Genomic DNA, 22299 nt, shown 5'->3' on the forward strand with positions numbered 1-22299 from the left:
TTGTTGGCAATATCAGCCTGTTTGTTGGCAATATATATATATATATATATATATATATATATATATATATATACTCTTAACTAAAAAGTGAAGAAGCATTTTGTTAATAACATTGCTTATACTTAAAAACTCTTTTATGGGTCTTTGAATACAACCTTGCATATAGCAAAAGATTTGTGGTACATGTTGAACTTCAGCATTTACTATTGTTACTATTTGGTATATTACTATTTGGTATATTACTATTTGGTATATTACTATAGGCAATATCAACCTGTTTGTTGGCAATATATATATATATATACTCTTAACTAAAAAGTGAAGGAGCATTTTGTTAATAACATTGCTTATACTTAAAAACTCTTTTATGGGTCTTTGAATACAACCTTGCATATAGCAAAAGATTTGTGGTACATGTTGAACTTCAGCATTTACTATTGTTACTATTTGGTATATTACTATTTGGTATATTACTATTTGGTATATTACTATTTGGTATATTACTATTTGGTATATTACTATTTGGTATATTACTATAGGCAATATCAACAAATAATTAGGTTGACAATACAGAATGTCGACCCTAAAATGGGGGGTTGTACTTAATATAATATTAATCAATATTTTTTGTGTTTAAATGTAAATTAATACTTATTTATTGGCATCTATTAAATTGGTCTGCAGTCAGAAAAAATAACATGCATTTGTAATAATAACATTGACTTGTACTATTATTATAAAGCTAAGAAATGCAAACTTTGTTTCAGAGTTTTCTTTTTGTATTATTTTTTTAAATTTGAATTTTTCTATTCTTTGCCTGATTTTGTTTTAAACTTAATTTTAAAATTAATTGATAAAATCACAATATATACCATAGCGGGGTAACTTTGAATACAAATCTATATTTTTTTCAAGTTGTAATTATGGCAAGTATTTATATGAAACTGTTCAAACCTCAAATATCAAAGTATTAAAAATAGTTTATTTTTTGATTATTTAAAGTTTTACTTTGTTTATTGGTTGTTATTGTTCTTTAAAAAATGAATTGAATATTTTGGATATTTTTCTCAAAAAAATTAGTCAGAATACTTTGTACACTGCCTCAGCTAGTGGAGCAGCTTGTTGTCTTAGTTGCATAATTTTTGTTTATAAATTTATTAAGCATATAAAATCTAAAGAAGTTTGTTTGCCTACTATAGTGAGTACTATACTGCTCTTATCACAAAAAGTAGTGCCTACTATACTGCCTACTATAGTAATGCTCAATTGCTATAGCATAGCATACTTTATTGTATACATTTTTTCACATACTTTGAATAACGTTCAAAGTAACTCCATTGCATAAATAGTCAGAAACATGAAACAACTTGAAAATTTTCTTTGTCATACATGTATTATATTTAATATATTAAGTATCGTACATAATATTATTGTGATTAAAAAATAAAGTATATATTTATATAAATACATATATATATATATATATATATATATATATATATATATATATATATATATATATATATATATATATATATATATATATATATATATATATATATATATATATATATATATTCTTATGTTTAGTGTCAAGAAATAAGTTGGCCTATGATGAGTTAATTTCAAAATGTTGTGGTGAAGTAAGCTATAAAATCGGAAACGATTGGCTTCGATGGGGAAGATCCTTAGGCTTAAGTGATTCAGATTTGGATAACATCGAATCTGATCATGTAAAATGTTATGAAAAAGCTGATAATGTTTTTAAAAAATGGAAACAAATGAAAGGAAATCCTTCATGGGAGCAGTTAAAGAAGGAGTTAGTAGCTTTTAGGCGTCCCGATATAGTTGTTGATATTGAGAGTGAATATGGAGGTAAAAATAACTAGAAAAAATAATTAAGAATTAGTAAAAACATTTTTTTCCTTTAATGTAAAATGCAAAATGTAATGTGGTTACATTGTTAAAGAATTGAGAAGGGTTGTAACCATATTTTACATTGAAAAAGTTGTAACTACATCACATTTTTTTTTTTTTTCAATGGTGTTTTTTTAATTCAAAGTTTGTTAAATTTTTTTTATCTTTGCATTTTAATAATAATAAAAGAAAAACCACATAAAATGTTACATTTTTAAATTTTAGATTTTTTATCTAGTCCAGAAAACATAAGGTAATTAAATATTTTTGTGTGTTGTTTATTTAGTAATACTTAATTTATTTTATTTACATATGGCAATCATTAACATAATAAAAAACATTAATAATGCATGTGGAAAATTTTTTTTTTTTTAAATAAAGGGCAACTTATAATCCTTCTCTTAATTGAGATCTTTTTATTTTCAGAGCTGTATCTTTTGGTATCAAATTTTTAAACCTTCCAACTTATTACTTGGTAATAAGTTGAACAGTTTTTTCTTTTAACAAAAACTGTTAAAAGAAAAAACTGTTGTTTTGAGTTCAGTCTGCTCTTACTGAAAAAAAAAAATTAAAAAAAAAAATACTGATTATAAGCAAGGATGGAGTTTTAGTTAAATGAAAGCCTTTTACAGATTTTGAATTCCATGCTGAATTGAATTTGTATTCCAAAGACAAACTCAAAAACAAAAACTTAAAAAAAAAGTTGTTTTTCATGAGAGTGATTTTAAAACTGGAATGAAATTAAGTTCAATCATTTTAAAAACTTTTCCAGATTCACCATATGAAGAAAGCTTATGTTAAAAACCAGTATAACAGACTTCATCGAAAGTCTTTATTAACATATCAAATCTTAAACGCAGTAACCTCATTCCTTACATCTAATGCATGGTTTTAAAGGTTATCAAGCTATAAATAACAATAGAATTGATATCAAATAGTTAAATAAAAGCAAAAATATAAATTGTTATTATTATTTTCAAGTTATATATTCACATGTCCTTGTGGATGCAAATCCGCATAATTTCAGATAGCTTTGCAGGAGAAGATTAAATCTATGTTATTTTTATATTTTAAAAAGATTTTGGGCTCATTTTGGCATGAGAGTTTTATTCACATTTTTTGTAATGTCAACAATAGATATTAGGTGTTAAAGTTATTAATTTATGTTTAATATTAATTCAACGTCAATTAGTTACATATATAAATATGCGTATATGATTTTGATTTTTTTATTACTTTAATTACTCACAATTACAATCATTTTTCTGAAATTCTGTTTTGGTTAATTTTGTTTAGATATGAAGCTATTTCTGTTGATCTGTCTAAAAAAGCAAGAAATGAATGTAAAAAAGGTGACATTTTATTTTTGAGTTGAAATTTGAAGAAAAATTAAAAAATTTTTGTTTCTATTTGAACAAAAAACCTATTTTTTTAGTTTATTAACTAACATTAATTTTTTTTCTTTTTTTTTTAAATTTTGCATTAATAATCATGATAATAAAAATATATTTTATGTATTATAATATATTGTTATGAGTTTGATTCCCACCATGTCTCCGGTAGTACCGCCTTAAATTTGTTTCTCGACGCAGTGGCCTTGTTCGTCAAAGTTCGTGTTTTGGAGTTATAAGTTGAGAGAAAAAGTTGTAACCATAACTAAAGTAGCCTTCATGGCCTTGAGAGGTAAACATGGTATTTACCCTTGTAAAATTTTTTTTTTAAAAATTTTGATTTACTTCCAACAAGGCTGCAAGCAACCAATATTAAGTTGGGAATTACTAGAAGAAAAAAAAGTTATAGAGCAAGGAAATGGTTGACAGATTTGAAAAAATGTAGGTTGTATGAGTCAGGAAAACATAAAGATGGGAGAGTGTTTCTAGTAGTTGAAGTGCGGGCAATAAAGCTAGACAAATAAAAGTTTTCAGAGCATGTAGGAACGGTGATCAAGAAAAAGAAAAGCAACCTTAGCAGGTGCTAATTTAGCAATCGATTGTATATATGGTTTCCATGAAAGGTCAGTAGTAAACAATTATCCAAAAAGACGTAAAGAAGAGGACTCAGTGAGAGGGTTGCCATTCATTAAAATACAGGGTGTTAGCAAGGAAAGAATTTTGTACAGCGTTTTCATGATATTGTGAATTTAGGTGTGGCAAAAAAAAAGGCAAAAAAAAAGGTCATTTCATTCTGATATTTAAATAAAAATTTATTTAATGATAAAAATTATATAAAATTAGATAAACAAAAATGCAAAAATCAATGTAAAAACAACGAAATTTTTATTAGTGTTATAAAACTTTTAGTTTAAAGTATTAAAGTATTTAAAAACTTAAATGTTTAAAAACTTTCCATATAATATTTTGTGTTTTTATGAACAGCCAATTAAAAAGTCGTTTCAGGTATTTAAAGTTACAAGAGGATTGTGGAAACTGTCAAAAAATTTTGTTTTAAATTTAATACTATTAAAAAATTTGTTTACACTTATAATTTAAAAATGAAAATAAATGTAAAAGAAGACAAAATATGTAAATAATCATAGTTTGATTATTTACATAGTTTGCACCCACGGTTCCCTAACTTAATTTGTTAAATTGAGTTAGCGAACCGTGGACGAGCAAATGAAAGTTCCACATAAGCAAAAAAATTGATATTTTTAAAATACATAAGTATCTATGAAATGATTTTTTTGGGGTATGTTTTATCAGAGCAAAAATATTTTTATATTTTATAATTTTTATATTATAATTATTCAACTTGTTTCATTCTTATGTTTACATCTTTATATCGCATTTCTTTTTTGTGTGATATAGTAGAGAGAAAACAAGAACAAAAGATAAATTTTTGCAATTAAAATTAGAATGAATGAATTTGATACTATTTTAATTGCGTACTTTGCATTTAAATACAGTTTTAAAAAATTTAAATGATTATTTACATATGTTGTCTTCTTTTATATTGATTTTCATTTTTAAATTATAAGTGTAAATAATTTTTTTAATAGTATTAAAAAAAAAATTTTTTTTGGACGGTTTCCACAATCCTCTTGTAACTTTAAATACCTGAAATGACTTTTTAATTGACAACTGTCAATACAAACACTTTTTAAACATTTAAGTTTTTAAATACTTTAGCATTTTAAAACTAAAAGTTTTATAATATTGAAAAAATTTTTGTTTTTTTACATTGATTTTTGTATTTTTATTCATCTAATTTTACATAATTTTTATCATTAAATAAATTTTGATGTGTAGATTTTGTTGTCGTTGTCAGCGATTAGTAAAAGCGTTGCAATTAGTAAAAAACATATTTAAAGCTTTTAAATAAGAAAGTTTTTGATAGGTTTTGGTAGTTTTTGATAACTTGATAGCTTTTAAATGAAAGTTATTCCATCTCAAATCAACCGCAAAAAACTTTTGGCACCATGCCAACTCGGGTTTTGATGATTTTTTGGAATACAAGCTTAAATAAAAGCAAACTTAACTCCAAATTTTTATGTCTGACTCTTTAAGGTTTTAGAGGTATTGATACTCAGTCCCAACTTCTTTTTTGCCATTTATTTTTTAAGCATATTACAGCTAGCTTTAACTTACAAAATACTTGTTCAATAACAGTGAAAATTAGTATCTAACTATTTTTTCAGGAGAAGAACTCAAAAATGGTTTCTAAAACACTCAAAATTTAAAGCTTTTATATGAAAATTAAATTTCAAAATGGTGTAATACTTTTTGTATGTTTTTTGACGCCCTCTACAAAAAAATGTATATCTTGAGATGCTAAAAACATATGAATGAAAAGTAAGTTTTTGTATCTTATTTAAGTATTAATGAAGCTACTTGTGATTTCTGTCAGACTTACTAGCTCAGATTTGTCTGTTGTCTTTCATTGTTTCTAATCTAAAAAATGATCATCATCTTCATCAATATCTTCTTAAAAGTATAACTCATTTTCAAGATAATATCTTAATATAGAATCTTCTGGACACAAAGGGCAACAATGTATCACACAATTTTTGTTAGGCCTATTTCAAACAAGCATATAAGTTTGTGATAATCCTTTCATAATGCAACTTCACTAATCATTAACTTAACATTTTGATGGTAGGTGCACACACATACTGTATGGGTACCAGATGCTCCTACTGTAATGCGCCATTTTGGATGATGTGAGCAAGAGTTAGAAAAAAAATTCTTTGTATCAGGATAACTAGTTTTAAACTTAGGATACATTTTTTTTAGATTTGAGAGAATCAAACGCTTTTGTATATGAGATCTTTGAGCTATACTCACAAAATCTTTTTTACCAAACATTTTTCTACTATTTTCATCATTACAATAAAATTCAATAATTTTATCTAGTCTCTTGAGATATTTCCTTTACTTTCAGGGTAAAATAAAACAGGGCTCGAATTAAGTGTAAGCAAATTGCAATTGCTTTCCACATCTTTGCGGCTAGTTTTTTCTTAACTAAAATATTTTTGCAAATTGTTTGTTTTTTGTTAATTTTTTTTTCCTTTTTAATTTAGCGTTTTTTTTTTTTGCCATTCTTAAAAGTACTGTTTTAGTCTAAGTTTTTCATTAGAGGTCATAAAGTATGTCGCGCTAAATTTATCTTTTGAGTAAAAGTATGATCTTAGCTCTCTTGTGCGGAGATTTTATTCAACATAAAGCGCTTTTGAATTGAAATTGATTTAAATCTCTGTGTGGAAGCCAATATTATTTTGAAGTTATATTTAGTTTGATTTATTGAATGGATAAAGTACATCACCGTAAATTTACCTTTAAAATAAATCAAAACAACCAGTTAAGTTACTACAGTAACTTAAAGTAACTCAACTACTAAATTTACTTAATTTACTCAAAGACTTGCGATATAAATGTTTCTATTCATATCTTATATGTTGTTAATACGTCATATAAGTTTCTAACAAAAAATTATTTTAACAAGAAATCTTAAATAGAATATAAAAAACACGATACCATTTTTTTATATTTTATTTAAAGTAATATCAAGATCAAACATTTTCTATAAATACACAAGTTGTTTTAGGAATTTTATTTAAAAAGAAATCTATTTGAACAAAAGAATTTAAGTCTTCTAAAGTTCTCCTATTCAAATAATTTTGCGATTGAAATTTGACATGGAAAAAAAAAATGCAAAAGTTTAAAAGAATTTTAACACTCAATAATTATAAATTTAATTCAGCAGCGTTCATAATACTCAGTCCATAATACCCAGCATAAAAAGATTTGTTGCTGAAAGTTAAATGTATATCAAGCTACAGTAACAATATCAGATTTAGAACATAGTGCAAATGAGGAAGAAAGTTTTAAATTATTTAAATCGTAAATGTTTTGAACAGTTAATTATATTTTGTTTGTTAAAAATAGTTTTAAAATTAGAAACATTCTATTGCAAACATTAAACCAATGATTGCAAAAGTCAAAATAAAAATTAAACTTCAAAAAAATTAAAATTAATAAATTGTTTTACTTCTGTTCAAAGAAATTTTTTTCTAAAAAAATAATTTCATCATAATCCTAAAGTTAAGGAAATATAATTCGATTTACTAAACCCAATTTTTTTGTTTCACTTTTTATTGGAAAACAATTTGAATGAAAACATCAACTTAAAAAACATTTGAACAAAAAACTTAATTTTACTTAAATTTTTAATAGTACGCTAGATCAAGAAGCAATAAAATGGAAAAAACTGATATTTTTTTGCTTTGATCTTACTTGTTTGTTCCATAGATTATAGTCTCGAATGGTCTATAGGCATGTTTTTGTGCAAATATAAAGTTTAATAACGATAATCCTTTAGTTTATTAATTAGAACAGTTCTATTTATTTACTTTATTTTATTTTAAAGTTTTTTGTTATTAAATTTAAAAACTGTATAAAACAGCAATAAAATGAAACACAAGCTTTTTATATTGTTAAAACAACTTTGCAGTTTGTTTTATTGTGGTTTTATAGCTTTTTACAATAAAAATTAAATACTATTTAAAAATAACACATGTTTTATCGTCAGCATGAACGTATTAAATAGTTTTCTAAAAATAATTAAAGTGGTTTAAGTATTGTAATATTTGCGTTTTATTTTTTTAAGTATCATGTTAAAACAATTACTAAAAGTAATATCATAATAGTATTAAATATTTTACTTACTCATTACATCCTAACTTGCTCATTACACTTTAACTGCAACTTAAGCAATGAATTATATCAGTAATTTACGCTATTTTAAACTCCACCAAACTAGAAAATTATAAGGTAATATTTAAATACAAGAGATAATATGTTAAAAATAACAATTACGAACTAATGTACGAAAGATACAATTTTATACTAACGCAATTATTTTTTGCGATTAGATTTTTTTGCGTTAATTCGAGCCCTGGAATATCACAGCAGATATAAGCAATCTATCTCTGTAGTTAAACAACATACTGCAAAAGTGATAAGTGTTTTTGCTAATTCAGAAGGTGATGTTTCCAATTTTGTACTCACTTTTTCAATTGTATTTAGAGTTGTTGAGGAAGTTGTAAATAAAGGAAGAGAAATGATTATAAAACATACCGGTCACTCAAAATTTAGCCTAATAAACTTGTTAAACCCTTTCAATCAATAGATAAATCAAGTTTTTGTACAGATGTGATAAATAAGGGGAGACATGAAAGGGAGGGGGGGAGGTGTTTTAATAAACAGGAGGATAGGAAGTTTTATTTTTATTTCTATAAGTTAGTTTATATTTTCTAATTTTTATGACCTAAACTTAGAAAATAATCACTGAAAATTATTATTTTTTTTTAGTTTTGAGATATAGTTTCTTTGTTCATAACAAGTAAAATCAGGGATGTGGAATCCCTAAAGGACTTAGGGTTTATATCTCTATTTTTCCTGATTTCTGGGTCTTAATAAACTCAGGGTGGGTAGAAAAATTTTTTGAAAATTATTAAACATCAACTTCTGCTTTTTTCATAATTCCTGTTTTATAAGTAACAAATTTAAGTAAATTTTACTGTTTTTTTTTTCTATTTAAGAAAAGTCCACTCTCCAATTTTTTGTAAAAACTCTAACTAAACTGTTTAGGACAACATCTAAAAATAAAAAAAAATCAAGCTATATTGTCATTTTTGTAATTAAACTCTCCCCAGTAAAATTGCGATCAAGGTCAAAATTACAGGTGTTATGTTTGTTTTTTTCAAATATTTTAAGTTATTTTTTTGGATTCCTTGCCTCAAAATATGTAAGTGCACACATTTTCAGCTTTCCATAGCACACAGAACAAAAACAAAGACCAAAACCATTTTTTAAAATGGCAGATTTTGTTGGTTCAAAAAAAGTTTGAATAGTCATATCTTTGAAACCGTTTAGATAATTAGATAATAAAATTTTGGGGATATTTTTAACTTATTAAAATCTTTGAGTGGTGTAAAAATCAGCAAAATCTGAGACTTAAGGTTGTATGCCTTGGATGTTTTCCCATGGAATTGCCCTATATACAAAAACCTAAAAACTAAAATATATTATTTACAAATGCTATTTACAAAATAACAAAAAATGTTGTATGAAAAATATATTTTTATTAAAATCATTTTATTGCAATCTAAAATCAGTAAAATAACTAACTACACAAGTACTAATTGCAGATATCATAAAATGTTTTACCACCCCTTTCTCCCTTCTATGAGTGCCTTTCATATGGGGTACCCCTATAATTAAATTAATTTTTCTTTCTACCCATTTTTAACCTATATGGTATGGAATCAATATGTCTATGGCATAAAAATGCTATATTTGACAATTTTTATATTTGAATAAAATTAAAACAATATATTTGATTTAATTGAGAACTAAAATTAAATTCATTTATATGGTTTAAACTTAAATAAATTTCATCAAATAATTAACGATCAAAAGTTGTTTAGAGGTATTAAATTAAACCGTGTTTAATATAATACCTCTCATTTTGGAGAGGGTAAAAACTTTATACAGTCACACTTTTTTTAGTTATAGGATTTAAAATATGACTAAATTTAAAAATATATAAAAAAATGTTTTGCACCAAAAATTTTTACTAAATAATCAACATTTTATTTTTTTAATATTAAACTTATTTTTGCATTTTAAGGATCAGTTTAAGTAGCTATAACATAATACATATTTTTCAAAATGTTCAAAGGCTTGAGATCATTTGTTTCAGCAAAAAAGCAACTTTTTTAAAAATGTTGTAATGGAATTTTTTTTAATACCTACATCAACTTGGCATTTTGAAATAAATTTATTCAATATTTTGAATTGTAAAAGTTAAATTTGTTATTTCTGAACTCATTTCCTGAGTTAATTGGAGAAAAACTTTAACAATTTAATGTTTAATATTGATGTCCACAGTAAAAAAAGTCATTAAATCCGAATGTTCTGCTAAGTATAGTTGGACTAGAAATTTTATTTAAATTTCCAAGCATCATGCTGTTCTATCTTGTTGGGACATCTTGAACAAGACAAATAGGGTCAAGATTTTGTTGCTGCTGAATTTGCTTAAAGTTGTTGCATGCTAGGGATAAATGGCTGAAATGAGTTACAAGTCGACAACATTTTGATTGAAAATCAGTTACAATATTTTCACTCATGATTGTATCTGAAACAACTAATTGAAGTAAATAAATAGCACATTGGATTGAGGGAATTTTAGCTATATATAGTGCCAGTTGACAAAACTATCGGTGTGCTTTTATTGACAGGCTGAGCTATTCTTTTTTGTTCACTTTTATTTAATTCTATATGATATTTTCTTGGATGATTTATTTTAATGTGGATATGCAGCTGTATGTTGTACTAAAATATTTTTGCCTTACCTCTTTAGTTTCATGTGTAGAATTTTTTTTTACAGATAATACAGTTTGTATACACATCACTTGCATCATTTATTCTGTATAATGACCATTTATTCTGTATAATGACCAGCTCTTCATTATTAAAGCTGGATATATAAAAAGTCATATTCAGTACACTTCTAGCTTTTTGCACCTCAAAACTCAATTATAAAAAAAATATTTATTGTTTAATGTTTATTAAAATTAATTATTGTTAGATGTTTATTAAAATTAATAACTAACTAAAATTAATTAACCTTAAATGAGACATTTATTGATATTATTAACTTTAATTTGAATGAGAAATATCATAAAGTATTAACTTTAATGAGAAAGTTTGATAATGAATTTTTTTTATTTAGATATATCAGAGATAAGTGCAACACTAAAAAATTTTTATCTTGAAAATTATGGAAAAATCATTGAAATTCATCCACCATTAAAAGTTCCTGAAAGTGTTGATCTAGTACATAAATTTGTTGATCTATGTATTGTTGATGCAGTTAAAACTCAAATGAATGCTGTTTGTAAATTTGAACGAAAGGAATTTCTTGAAAAACAAATGAGTTATAAACCAATTCCATATAGTGAAATATTTATGAAAGAAAAATCTTTACTATTAATATCTGGAATAGCTGGTATTGGGAAAACATGGTTGCTTAGAAAATGTTTGCTTGATTGGTCAAAAAATTTAATTTGGAAAAATGTTGAACTTGTGTTTTATTTGGAATGTAGAAGACTCAATCAATATCAAAGTATTTCTAATATTAATGAATTATTAAACGTTTTCTACAAAGATATTTTAAATGGTTTTAATATTTGTAATCATACTGTAATGTTTTTAATTGATGGATTAGACGAATTTAAATATTTAGATGAGTTAATAAATCACAGTTTGACTTGTAACTATCCAATTGTTAATACTTTAGCAGAAATTCAAAAATGCAAACATGTAGTTGCTGGTAGAGTTTATGCAATTGATAAATACCAAAGTATATCTACAGAGCATAATGATAAGTTAACCATTCAAGTAATGGGGTTTAATCAACATGGAATAAATAATTATATAGAAAATAACGTTCAAGAAGAAAAAAAAAAAGTTGTAAACGAAACTTTGGAGGAATCTCCAATTGCAAAAGCTATGGCATCTGTTCCGTTTTATTTATCTTCTATGTGTAAAATTATTAGTGATTCAAAAGAATCAAATCAAAAATCTTTCTTAACGATGACAGATTTGTATGCAAACATTTTTTTATACTTTTTACAAAAACACATCATCAAAAACAATGAGTTGATTTATCAGATAATGGAAAATGATTCTAATAAAACATACGTTTTAAATATTTGCAAAATTGCTTATCAGTTGTTCGTAGAAAATAAAGTCATTTTTTCTAAAGAAGAACTTCAAACTTTTATCAGTGACTTAGATAAAAATGAGATCAATCTTTTTGGATTTATAGAAAGAATTGAAACCAATTTCGGCCATCATTATCAGTTTGCACATTTGACAATAATGGAGTTTTGCGCATCTGTATATGCATATAATTGTTTAGGTAGTGAAGAGATTATGGCTGATAAGAGGTTAAATAGTTGTTTATCAATGATTTGCGGATTAACCAATAAAAACCAAAATTCTTTATTTAAGTTTCTTACTAACCTGAATCCTTCAAAAAAATCCAATGAAGAATTTTTACCTCTATTTTGTAAACTTGGTAAGTTATAAAACTTTGTTGCATTATTATATTAGCTTTTTATTATAGTTGATTTTGGCAATCAGCCAACATTTCTATTAGACCATCCAAATAATTGTTTTCTAAAAGGTTTTATAACATTGGCGCTCTTTGTTAACTCCACAATAGATAAGATAAATTATTATTTTCAAAATGGCTTAAAATGGCAGAATAATAAATATTCTTAGAAATTGACTTGTAAATGAAAAAATATCCTTTTGAAAATTTTTTAATTTTATTAATATATTATATATATATATATATTAAGCTATAAGATAGTTGATGTAGCAACACTTCGTGTATGTTTTACAGTTAAAAAAAATACAAACATTCAGAATGTTTTTATTTAAAAAAAAACAAAAAAACATTTTAAATGTTTTTAAAAACATTATAATCTTTCAATTTATATTTTTGTGGTTTAATTACTTCCTGCAATCAAATCAATGTGTTTTGACATAATCTAACCATAATTTTGTCAGCTTTAATACATACATATATATATATATATATATATATATATATATATATATATATATATATATATATATATATATATATATATATATATATATATATATATATATATATATATATATATATATATATGTATATATAAATATATTTTACTGCTATTTTGGTGAGCAGTCTGATGTCACACTGAAATTGCCTGCTACTGGGGGCTTCAGTGCATGAAGTGCTGCTACATCGACTGAGGGTTTGGGATGGGGCAGCAATCTTTTCTTTCATTATTCTTTGTTTTTATTCTTCTTTTTCTGAAAATACGACTTTAAACAATGTGACAAAAATATGGTATCAGTTTTTTACATAAATATGCTATAGTATATATATATATATATATATATATATATATATATATATATATATATATATATATATATATATATATATATATATATATATATATATATATATATATATATATATATATATATATATATCACTGAAATAGATTTATTCACATAATTTATTAAAGCTGACAAAACTGTTTAGTCAAACTCATTAACATATTCAGCCATTAAAGAAATACTATATAAAAACTTTGAACTATCAGTTAATTCACAGGAATTTGAAAATGTGTGTGAAAAAACATGGAAACATTATAAATGTCTAAAAAAAAAACATTTCAAGAAAATGGATATGTATTTATACTTTCTTAAGCATTAAAAGATATCATTTATGCAGTAGAGGATGCTTACACAACAGAAATAATGAAAATATTGCTTGTGTTGGAAGGGCTATTTTTATAAACCATATGGAAACAATAGGCTGGGTGAATAAAAATTAGCAATTGCTTTTACTCAGTAATTGGTCAGCTTTACATGAATAAAAACGTTAGCAGTCTTACTCTAATTTTTATACACGTAAAGTTAAGCAATTTACTCAGTAATTGTTCAGCTTTATGTAAATAAAAACGTAAGCAAAATAGTTAAAGTTTTTGTTCATGTAAAGCTGACTAATTACTGAGTAAAGGCTATTGCTCATTTTTATTCACCCAGCCTAATTGATACCTTTAGCAAGATGAATCCATAGCTTTAATGCGTTCCCTTACACTAAGTATGGAGCAAATGAGAAAATTAGGATTTGTTTTTGCTTCAAAAAGCATCTATTTTCTAACAACCAATGAATTACTTAAAAGACAAAAAAAAACTGTGCCCCACTATTACTATTGTTTTGGCTGGAATAGGTGATTCTGTTTAATACAAAGAGCTTGTAAGAATGACAATTGATTCTGTTTTGAATATAGTTAGATATTAATTTATTCCAGTAGACGATGATGAGTATCAGATGTATTTTAGGAATAGTTGTGAAGGAGCAGGGTAGAAAGTATCAATGAAATTAAAACAAATAATTGAAAGCAAGTCAAATATGTTTCAATATGGTCTTATTCCTCTGAAACTAATATGCCATCGAGATAGTAAAAATATGACTCTGTGGCAAAATTATTCACCAAACGCGTCAAGATCATTATGTCTTGTGTTTTTGATAAGAGAAACAGAAACTAATCAAGATTTTGCCAGATCTTGTTGTCCCAACTACTGATAACGCACGAGAAGAATTAAATGCTGAAGGAATGTCTGTTTGGCAAAAGTTAAATCAACGTCAAAATTTATATTCAAACTACAATGAAGAATTTAAAGTTTAAACGACTTATCAGTAAACTAGGTGGTGCAGATTGTATGTTTTGCAAAACAAATACTACTGAATGGACAGATATTAAGAGTGCAACTGAAGTTTTTCTGATTGATCAATCATCAGAAGAAACTTGGATGCTGTATGAAAAGTTAGTTAACATGGTGTGAAAAGCTAGTTAATGATGGTATGATTCCTACTAAAACTGAAGATTTTGTCTAGAAGAAAACAACAAAGATATAAGAAACTATTTTCAAGATAATACTATTTATAAGTTTCTCTCTTGTAAGACATCACATCTAGAACAACTAACAAATATGATGTCTTTTAGAGAGATCAAATCCTGGTGTTTTAAACCAAATTATTCATCTGCATCCTCCAAAGTTAAGCCAAGATCATGGATCAAATGAGCATACAAGCAGATCTCATGAGCGTATGTTTTCAAAACCAAAGAGATATTTTGATGATATGTTTGAAAACCTTATTTATGATTGTTTAAGAAGTTTTTAACATTTTTTAATGTTTTTACTTTTTACCTTCAAATATATGTTGCAAGATCAAACCATTTATTTCCTTATAATTTTATTATACTAACATTTTTTCAAATCCAAATTTGACTTGTTTCTAAGTACTAAACTTCTTATCAATAAACAGTAGAAACCAGACCCCAAATTAATTATTTGAATTATCTTTTTTTCTTTCTTTTTAATTTTATTTAGATGCCCCAAGAAGTCCTTACAGGCTTATCACAGAGCACCGCGGATGAGCATTTAATTGGAAGTTCGCGCTTCCTTCCTAACCGATGTCGCAAACCTTGCCCAGAGGTGGGGTTTGAACCGCAGATCCTTTGTTTCTGAGGAAAGTGTGCTACCACTGCGCCGCAGCTGCTCTAAGTATATCTAATAAATTACTCTTATAAATTTTATCTAAACAAAAGTTTAACTTTGAGTATTTATCAAGAAATACTAATTTATCAAAAATGCCCAAATATGGTAATTTGAACCCAGTCCATAAATTTATTTTGTTTTTAAGACATGCTTTTGTGCATAATTAATTTTAATAACAGTAGTCAATTTTAATTAGTAATTAAATTTTTTATTTAATTATAAATGACACTACTATAATTTCAAGTTGAATAAATTTTTTTATAAAAAAAATTTCAAACTTGTTGTGGCACCTCTTAGAATAGTCTAATCAGTCTAAAAACTTTGTCTGATTCTCACAACAGACAACTAACCTAGAGGGTTAGACTTACAAATTTTTAAATCTTTTTATTTTTCAGGACTGCCCTAATCTATATAGCAGGTTATGTAGTGACACTGTATAATAGCTATATAGTAGGCAGGTAGCTTACACCTATGTAGTACCTATGTATGGGGCTATTTAAAAGCTATGTAATGGGCCATATTGTATCTATATTGCGGGCTATGTAGTAGTTATGTCCAAGAAAGAATAAAATATAATTAAAAACTATACAAAATGTTTTCCTTAAATGTTTTACAGAAATCATTTAATTACCATTATTTTTTGAGATTAACACTGGTAACAAAACTTCTTGAAGTTTATAAATCCTAAGCAGGGATGCAGATTTCCAAAAGGACTCCAATTTTATATCTCTATTTTTTTATGGTCCTGGTGTTCAGAAGCAATAAGAAAAAAAATCACGAGGTTTAATGACTTAAAACTTATTGTTTGTAAGTCCTGAAGTCCTTTGAAGTCCTTGCTGTCATTATACATAAGGTTTACGAGTTTAAAAATCGATTGTTCCTCTTACATTAAAGTCTTAATTTTTTGAAGAGTGAAAGCAATAGATTAGATTTTTTTTTGGTTAAATGTACAAGTGCTCCATGATTCAAGAACTTAGTGAAAATTTTAGATTGTTGCTAATACTGTCTCGTGGTCAAGCAAAAATAGAGTGTGGATTTAGGATGATCGACCAACTTTTGAATGATAATATGTTAACCGATACTCTTGTTGCACAGAGAACAATGCATGACCCACGTGTGCAGTGAAAATTTAAAATCATACCAATTGGTTATGACAATTAAACTGATGGGACATGTCAATGTTGCACGAAAACTGTACTTTAGCAATCAGAAAGAAAGATCATAAACTAATAAATATTAATAAGGAGATTATTAAAAATTATTGAGGAGATTGTTAAAAGCAAAATAATAATCAAAAAGAAAATAAAAGAAAATAAATATTGTTAAAGGGAAAATTGAAAAAAACAAAAACAAATTCAAAGCCTTAAAGGTGCGATACTTCAGCTCAGACATGATGCAGTCAAGTTTGCATTTCAAGTAGAAATTATTGATAGAAATTAACTCAACATATATAAAATTAAACGCATTAAAGAGGGTTGCTACTAAAAAACAGGACTTACTAGAAAAATTTACATCAACATAGAAAGTATTAAAGACAGTAAAAAGTAGAGAGTAAAGACAGAAAAGCTGAGATTTAGATTTAGATATTTCAGTAGTTTAACTTTTTTTTCTAAATTTATTATTTCTTTTTATGAATGGATAAAATAAAATTTAATTTATTTTCTGAAATTAGCTGTGATTTAATTGTTAATGATTTTTGTTTATTATTTTTACTTAATTTTACTTAAATTTTAATTTGATGAATTCTTAATGCAAGTATTGAAGGATTAGTTAATTTTTTATGTGTGTCGGAATGTCAATTTATTTTGAATTATTGGTTTGCCTTGAACTTTATCTTATCTTAAAATAACATTTTTCCACTTTTTAAATATTTTTTAATAAAAGTAAATTGTTTTGTGCATTTTTATAGCTTGCTTCAAGCTCTTCCAAATTCTCAGCTCTCCAATTATTCTCGTACACTAGCTGTTTTAAGTCACCCCAAAAGTTTTCAATTGGTCTTGCTTCTGGATCGTTAGCTGGGTTTATATCTTTGGGTACAACTTTGATTTTTTTCAATTTTTAAAAGTCGATGACCGACTTAGCGTAATGTGATCGAGATAGATCAGGCCAGAAGATAAACTCATTGTCTTTTTTATAATATTCTGATACTAGAGGAAGTAAAGTTTTTTTTAGTATCTCTTTATAAGTGTATTGGTTGATTGCCTGCTTACTGTGATGAATATAAAGACGGCTTATTCCGCGGGGGCTGATGCAACAAGAAACTAAGAGCTTGTCCTCTTAGTTTCTTGTTCAACATTCATAAGGATCTTACTTGGTCAGAACATTGATAAGGATCAGCGCCATAAAACCATTAAATAAAATCATTACCAGCTAATGTGCTATTGTTTAAGGTAAAATAGCTTTCATCATCCATAACAAAATCCAAGTTTTTATAATTTTCGTACAATTTACGACATTTAGGACGCGTAGCTTTCTTCTACTGATGGCTACGATCTGGACGATTTGTTTTTTTGAAAGTTCGAATGTTAGTCATTGTTTTTAATACTTGGGAAATTTGAGTTTGACTACAGTTAAAAACTTGAGTTACTTTCTTTTGGGAGCACCCTGACTTATTTTCAAAAAATGCAGCAATCTTTGGAAGATTTTCTTTAGTAGTTACCTTAGCGATTCAACCAATTCCAACTTTTCTTTTTAGAGATCCATTCTCCAATTTTACGATTTTATCGTAAGCAGTTGATCTGGGTAAACCCCATTCCATAAACTGCTTAGCAACCAACACTTTACCTTTTTCTCGATTTTTTTGGAAAAAAATGTCCATAATTTTTTCGAGGTCCTTTACTTTGACCATTTTATTTTCAATATTTAAATAATATTTTTAACTTAATTAAATTAAATTTAAATAGATTATAAAAACCTCTTTCAAATAAAAAGGTTTTTTGCGTGCATGAAATTAATTACATAACACAGGTCAACAAAAAAAATTTTTTTTTTGGTGCCGAGCAAACAATTTGTTTTTTGTATAGCATTTCTCATTTTGATATCAAATATGCAACTCTTTTTTTACCATCACGTCAAGTTGTAAAGATATTTAGGTTCAAATCTTAAGTATTTAGGGTAAAGTCCCTAATATTGTCAAAAAAAAAGTTGTTCAAAAGTATGTCAACCTGGGTCTCAAAAGAAGCGTATTTTCATAGAGATTTAAAAAATGTTATTTATTTGTAAAAAAAATAAGTATTTTGTGTATTTTTGCTGAATAACATTCTGTTGAAATTTTTTTAAGAGTCTTTAGCATTTTTTTACATAATTTTTTTGTCAATAAATTTTAAGGAAAAATATTTATGTTTTCTAAAATCTCTATGAAAATACGCTTCTTTTGAGACCCAGGTTGACATACTTTTGAATAACTTTTTTTTCGACAATATTAGGGACTTTACCCTAAATACTAAAGATTTGAACCTAAATATCTTTACAACTTGACGTGATGGTAAAAAAAGAGTTACATATTTGAAATCAAAATGAGAAATGCTATACAAAAAACAAATTGTTTGCTCGGCAACAGAAAAAAAATTTTTTTTTGTTGACCTGTGTAATAAATGCAATTAAAATTTTGCCGAAATTTTATTTTTAGGGTGTTATTTTGTAGCTATGCCTTATTACATATAATGAGATTATATTTTATTTTATAAAATATATAAAAAAAGTGAAAAATACATAAATTGTCCTCAAAAAGTGAGAGTTCAAATATTTGTTGATTCGAAATTTAATTAACAAATATTTGAACCCTTACTCTTTTTTATGGTTTATTTACAATACTTATTTCAAAAAAGATTGTCAAAAAAGATTTTCAACTCTAAATACTAAATTTCACTAATTTCTTGACAAATTTGAGTTATAAAAACATTCATTTCACTCCAAATTTTTTTGTCTTATTAAAACAACCAAACGATGATATTTTGTTTAAACATTTTTTTACATTATGTTGTCGAATTTAAATCAATTTTTAAATTTTGTTTACAATGGTTATGTCAATTTAATGAAGTAGTTTTTAATTTATAATGAATAATTTTGTATTTTAAAATGCTTTATATTAATTTAAGTATGTTTTTTTTATTATTTTAAGTATAATTTAACATTTTAACAAAATGAAATTATTTTATTTTATAAATAAAAATTATGTTGAAAATAATAAAATTATAATATTCTTTAATTTTTATGAGAATTATTTTATTAAAAATTTCATTGTTTGAGTTTTATATGCAATTATAATTTGATAATGCATTAGTATAAAATATAAAGTGAATAATTGTATATAGTTTTATATTTAATTACAATGTAATATAATTTTGGTCATTTTTATTTGTTTTGTTTTATTTTTTGAATTATATTTAATATTAAATTTGCTTTAAAATTTGATAGGTTTGCTACGCAAAAGTTATAGCAACTTTAATGAGTACGAATTTCTACTTCAAATTTATTACAACAATTTGTTCATGGAATGTTTTTATGAAAGTCAATCATCATTTACTGATGAAATAAAATTAATTATCGATAAACAACGAGAGTGGATTATTACGATTCACAATGGAAAAACTTCTTACGAAACTTCATGCAGTAATTATTTCGTAAATTGTTTGATAAAATCTGGAAGAAAGTTAACCACGTTAGGTGTTCAGAAAAATATTTTAGGTGATGAAGAAAAATATCTTTTAATTCAATGTTTAAGTAATGTTCGCTACGTCACCTTTTATTGTCCAATTAAAATCGAAGGATGGAAACCGAAAGATAAGATTGATTTACTGCACATAAATATAGCTGAGAATTTATTATCAAAGGAAGATTTTGAAACTTTTCTTCCGTGGTTTGATCTTTGTGAAGGATTAGATCTTTACCTTCACGACGACATCAACTATATTGAAGACATTTATGAATGGGTTCTTCGTTCGAATATAAAGGAGTTTAAGATAACTTACCGTAAAAATTATTTTCATAACCTCGTAGAATTAAAAAACTTTATAACACAGAAAAAGTGTTTAATATCATAAATATATAGTAAAAAACAATTGTTATAAAGTAATAAATAAAATGTTTAATGTTTTATTTTATAGTTAAAAATGTTTTTATATAAACCAATTAATTTTAAATTAAATTTAATATTTAAAAATTTGAAGTTTCAAATAATCTTTTATTATTTAATTATAATATAATTAGTTTGTTTTAAAATATATGAATGATAATAATTATATGTAAATTATTATTTCTAAATAGTTTTTTTTTAATAATATTTTTTTTATAGTTTTTTAGAATAATAATAACACAGGTCAACAAAAAAAAAAATTTTTTTCTGGTGCCGAGCAAACAATTTGTTTTTTGTATAGCATTTCTCATTTTGATTTCAAATATGCAACTCTTTTTTTATCATCATGTCAAGTTGTAAAGATATTTAGGTTCAAATCTTAAGTATTTAGGGTAAAGTCTCTAATATTGTCGAAAAAAAAGTTATTCAAAAGTATGTCAACCTGGGTCTCAAAAGAAGCGTATTTTCATAGAGATTTTAGAAAACATAAATATTTTTCCTTAAAATTTATTGACAAAAAAATTATGTGAAAAAATGCTAAAGACTCTTAAAAAAATTTCAACAGAATGTTATTCAGCAAAAATACACAAAATACTTATTTTTATTATAACATTTTAAAAATCTCTATGAAAATACGCTTCTTTTGAGACCGAGGTTGACATACTTTTGAATAACTTTTTTTTCAACAATATAAGGGACTTTACCCTAAATGCTTAAGATTTGTACCTAAATATCTTTACAACTTGACATGATGATAAAAAAAGAGTTGCATATTTGAAATCAAAATGAGAAATGCTATACAAAAAACAAATTGTTTGCTCGGCACCAGAAAAAAAAAATTATTTTGTTGACCTGTGTAATTAGTATCATATTATTACATTTTTTAAAAAACTTTTAAATTAAAAGTTTTCAATTTTATTTTAGGTTTAGTTTTTAATTATGGTTTTTTTTACTTTGATTATGAAATTATTTATTTATAATTAAAGTAAATTAAATATAATTTAAGATATAAATACAAGCCTAATTTTGTTAAATGTTTTATATTTGTGTGATTTATTTAAAAATATTTTTAGTAGTTTTAAAATTTCATTAAATATTTTTTAAGGAGACAATTTTTTTTATTTTTTATTTTTTTATACATTTGATTCAGCTCATGGTAAAAGGGGAGTAGTCAATATCACATAGTTTTGAGAAAACTAAATAAAACTTTGACTTATCTTCATTTTTATTCAAAAAAATGTAATTTTTTGTATATGAATTCTTTAACCAGTTATCATAAAACACACTTGGTTAATGACATTTACAATGCTTTCTGATTAAAAAAATCATTAAAGTTGTATGACTTACCCTCTTTGAGCATAATTTGAATAAAAAGACAGATGAATGTGTTTTAAAATAATGTTATTTATTAAAAACACCAAGAAATCCATATTTAGAATTAGTTTGTTTTATACACTCCTGTATATAAAGAACTAATTTTAGAAATATATACTATCTTCAAATAAATCTCTTTGGTCTGAGATAAGTAATAGGAGCAACGACAACTTAGTCATCATTTTTAACTTTGTGCTAAAATTAACATGTTAATTTTAGCCCAAAAGTCTTCTAGCTCCACTGGGGTTATAGTTTCTTTATGTCTGTCATTTTTTCAATCTTTATAAGTACTTT

At 25.1% G+C, this 22299-nt stretch overlaps 1 protein-coding gene across 1 annotated transcript in view; it reads left to right on the plus strand.

The window, feature by feature from the left end:
• The window catches only part of LOC136085949 (NACHT, LRR and PYD domains-containing protein 3-like), a 33241-nt gene extending 12589 nt beyond the window's left edge, over positions 1-20652 (plus strand). The window contains exons 2-6 of the mRNA XM_065807983.1: positions 1591-1875; positions 2143-2170; positions 3214-3269; positions 11152-12501; positions 19974-20652. Coding sequence (XP_065664055.1) covers positions 1591-1875; positions 2143-2170; positions 3214-3269; positions 11152-12501; positions 19974-20599 — 2345 coding nt within the window. The 3' untranslated portion in view covers positions 20600-20652. The remainder of the gene's footprint in view (positions 1-1590; positions 1876-2142; positions 2171-3213; positions 3270-11151; positions 12502-19973) is intronic.
• The last annotated feature ends 1647 nt before the right edge of the window (positions 20653-22299 follow it).

The sequence above is a fragment of the Hydra vulgaris genome, chromosome 10, assembly GCF_038396675.1.
Source record: "Hydra vulgaris chromosome 10, alternate assembly HydraT2T_AEP".
Classification (NCBI taxonomy): domain Eukaryota; kingdom Metazoa; phylum Cnidaria; class Hydrozoa; order Anthoathecata; family Hydridae; genus Hydra; species Hydra vulgaris.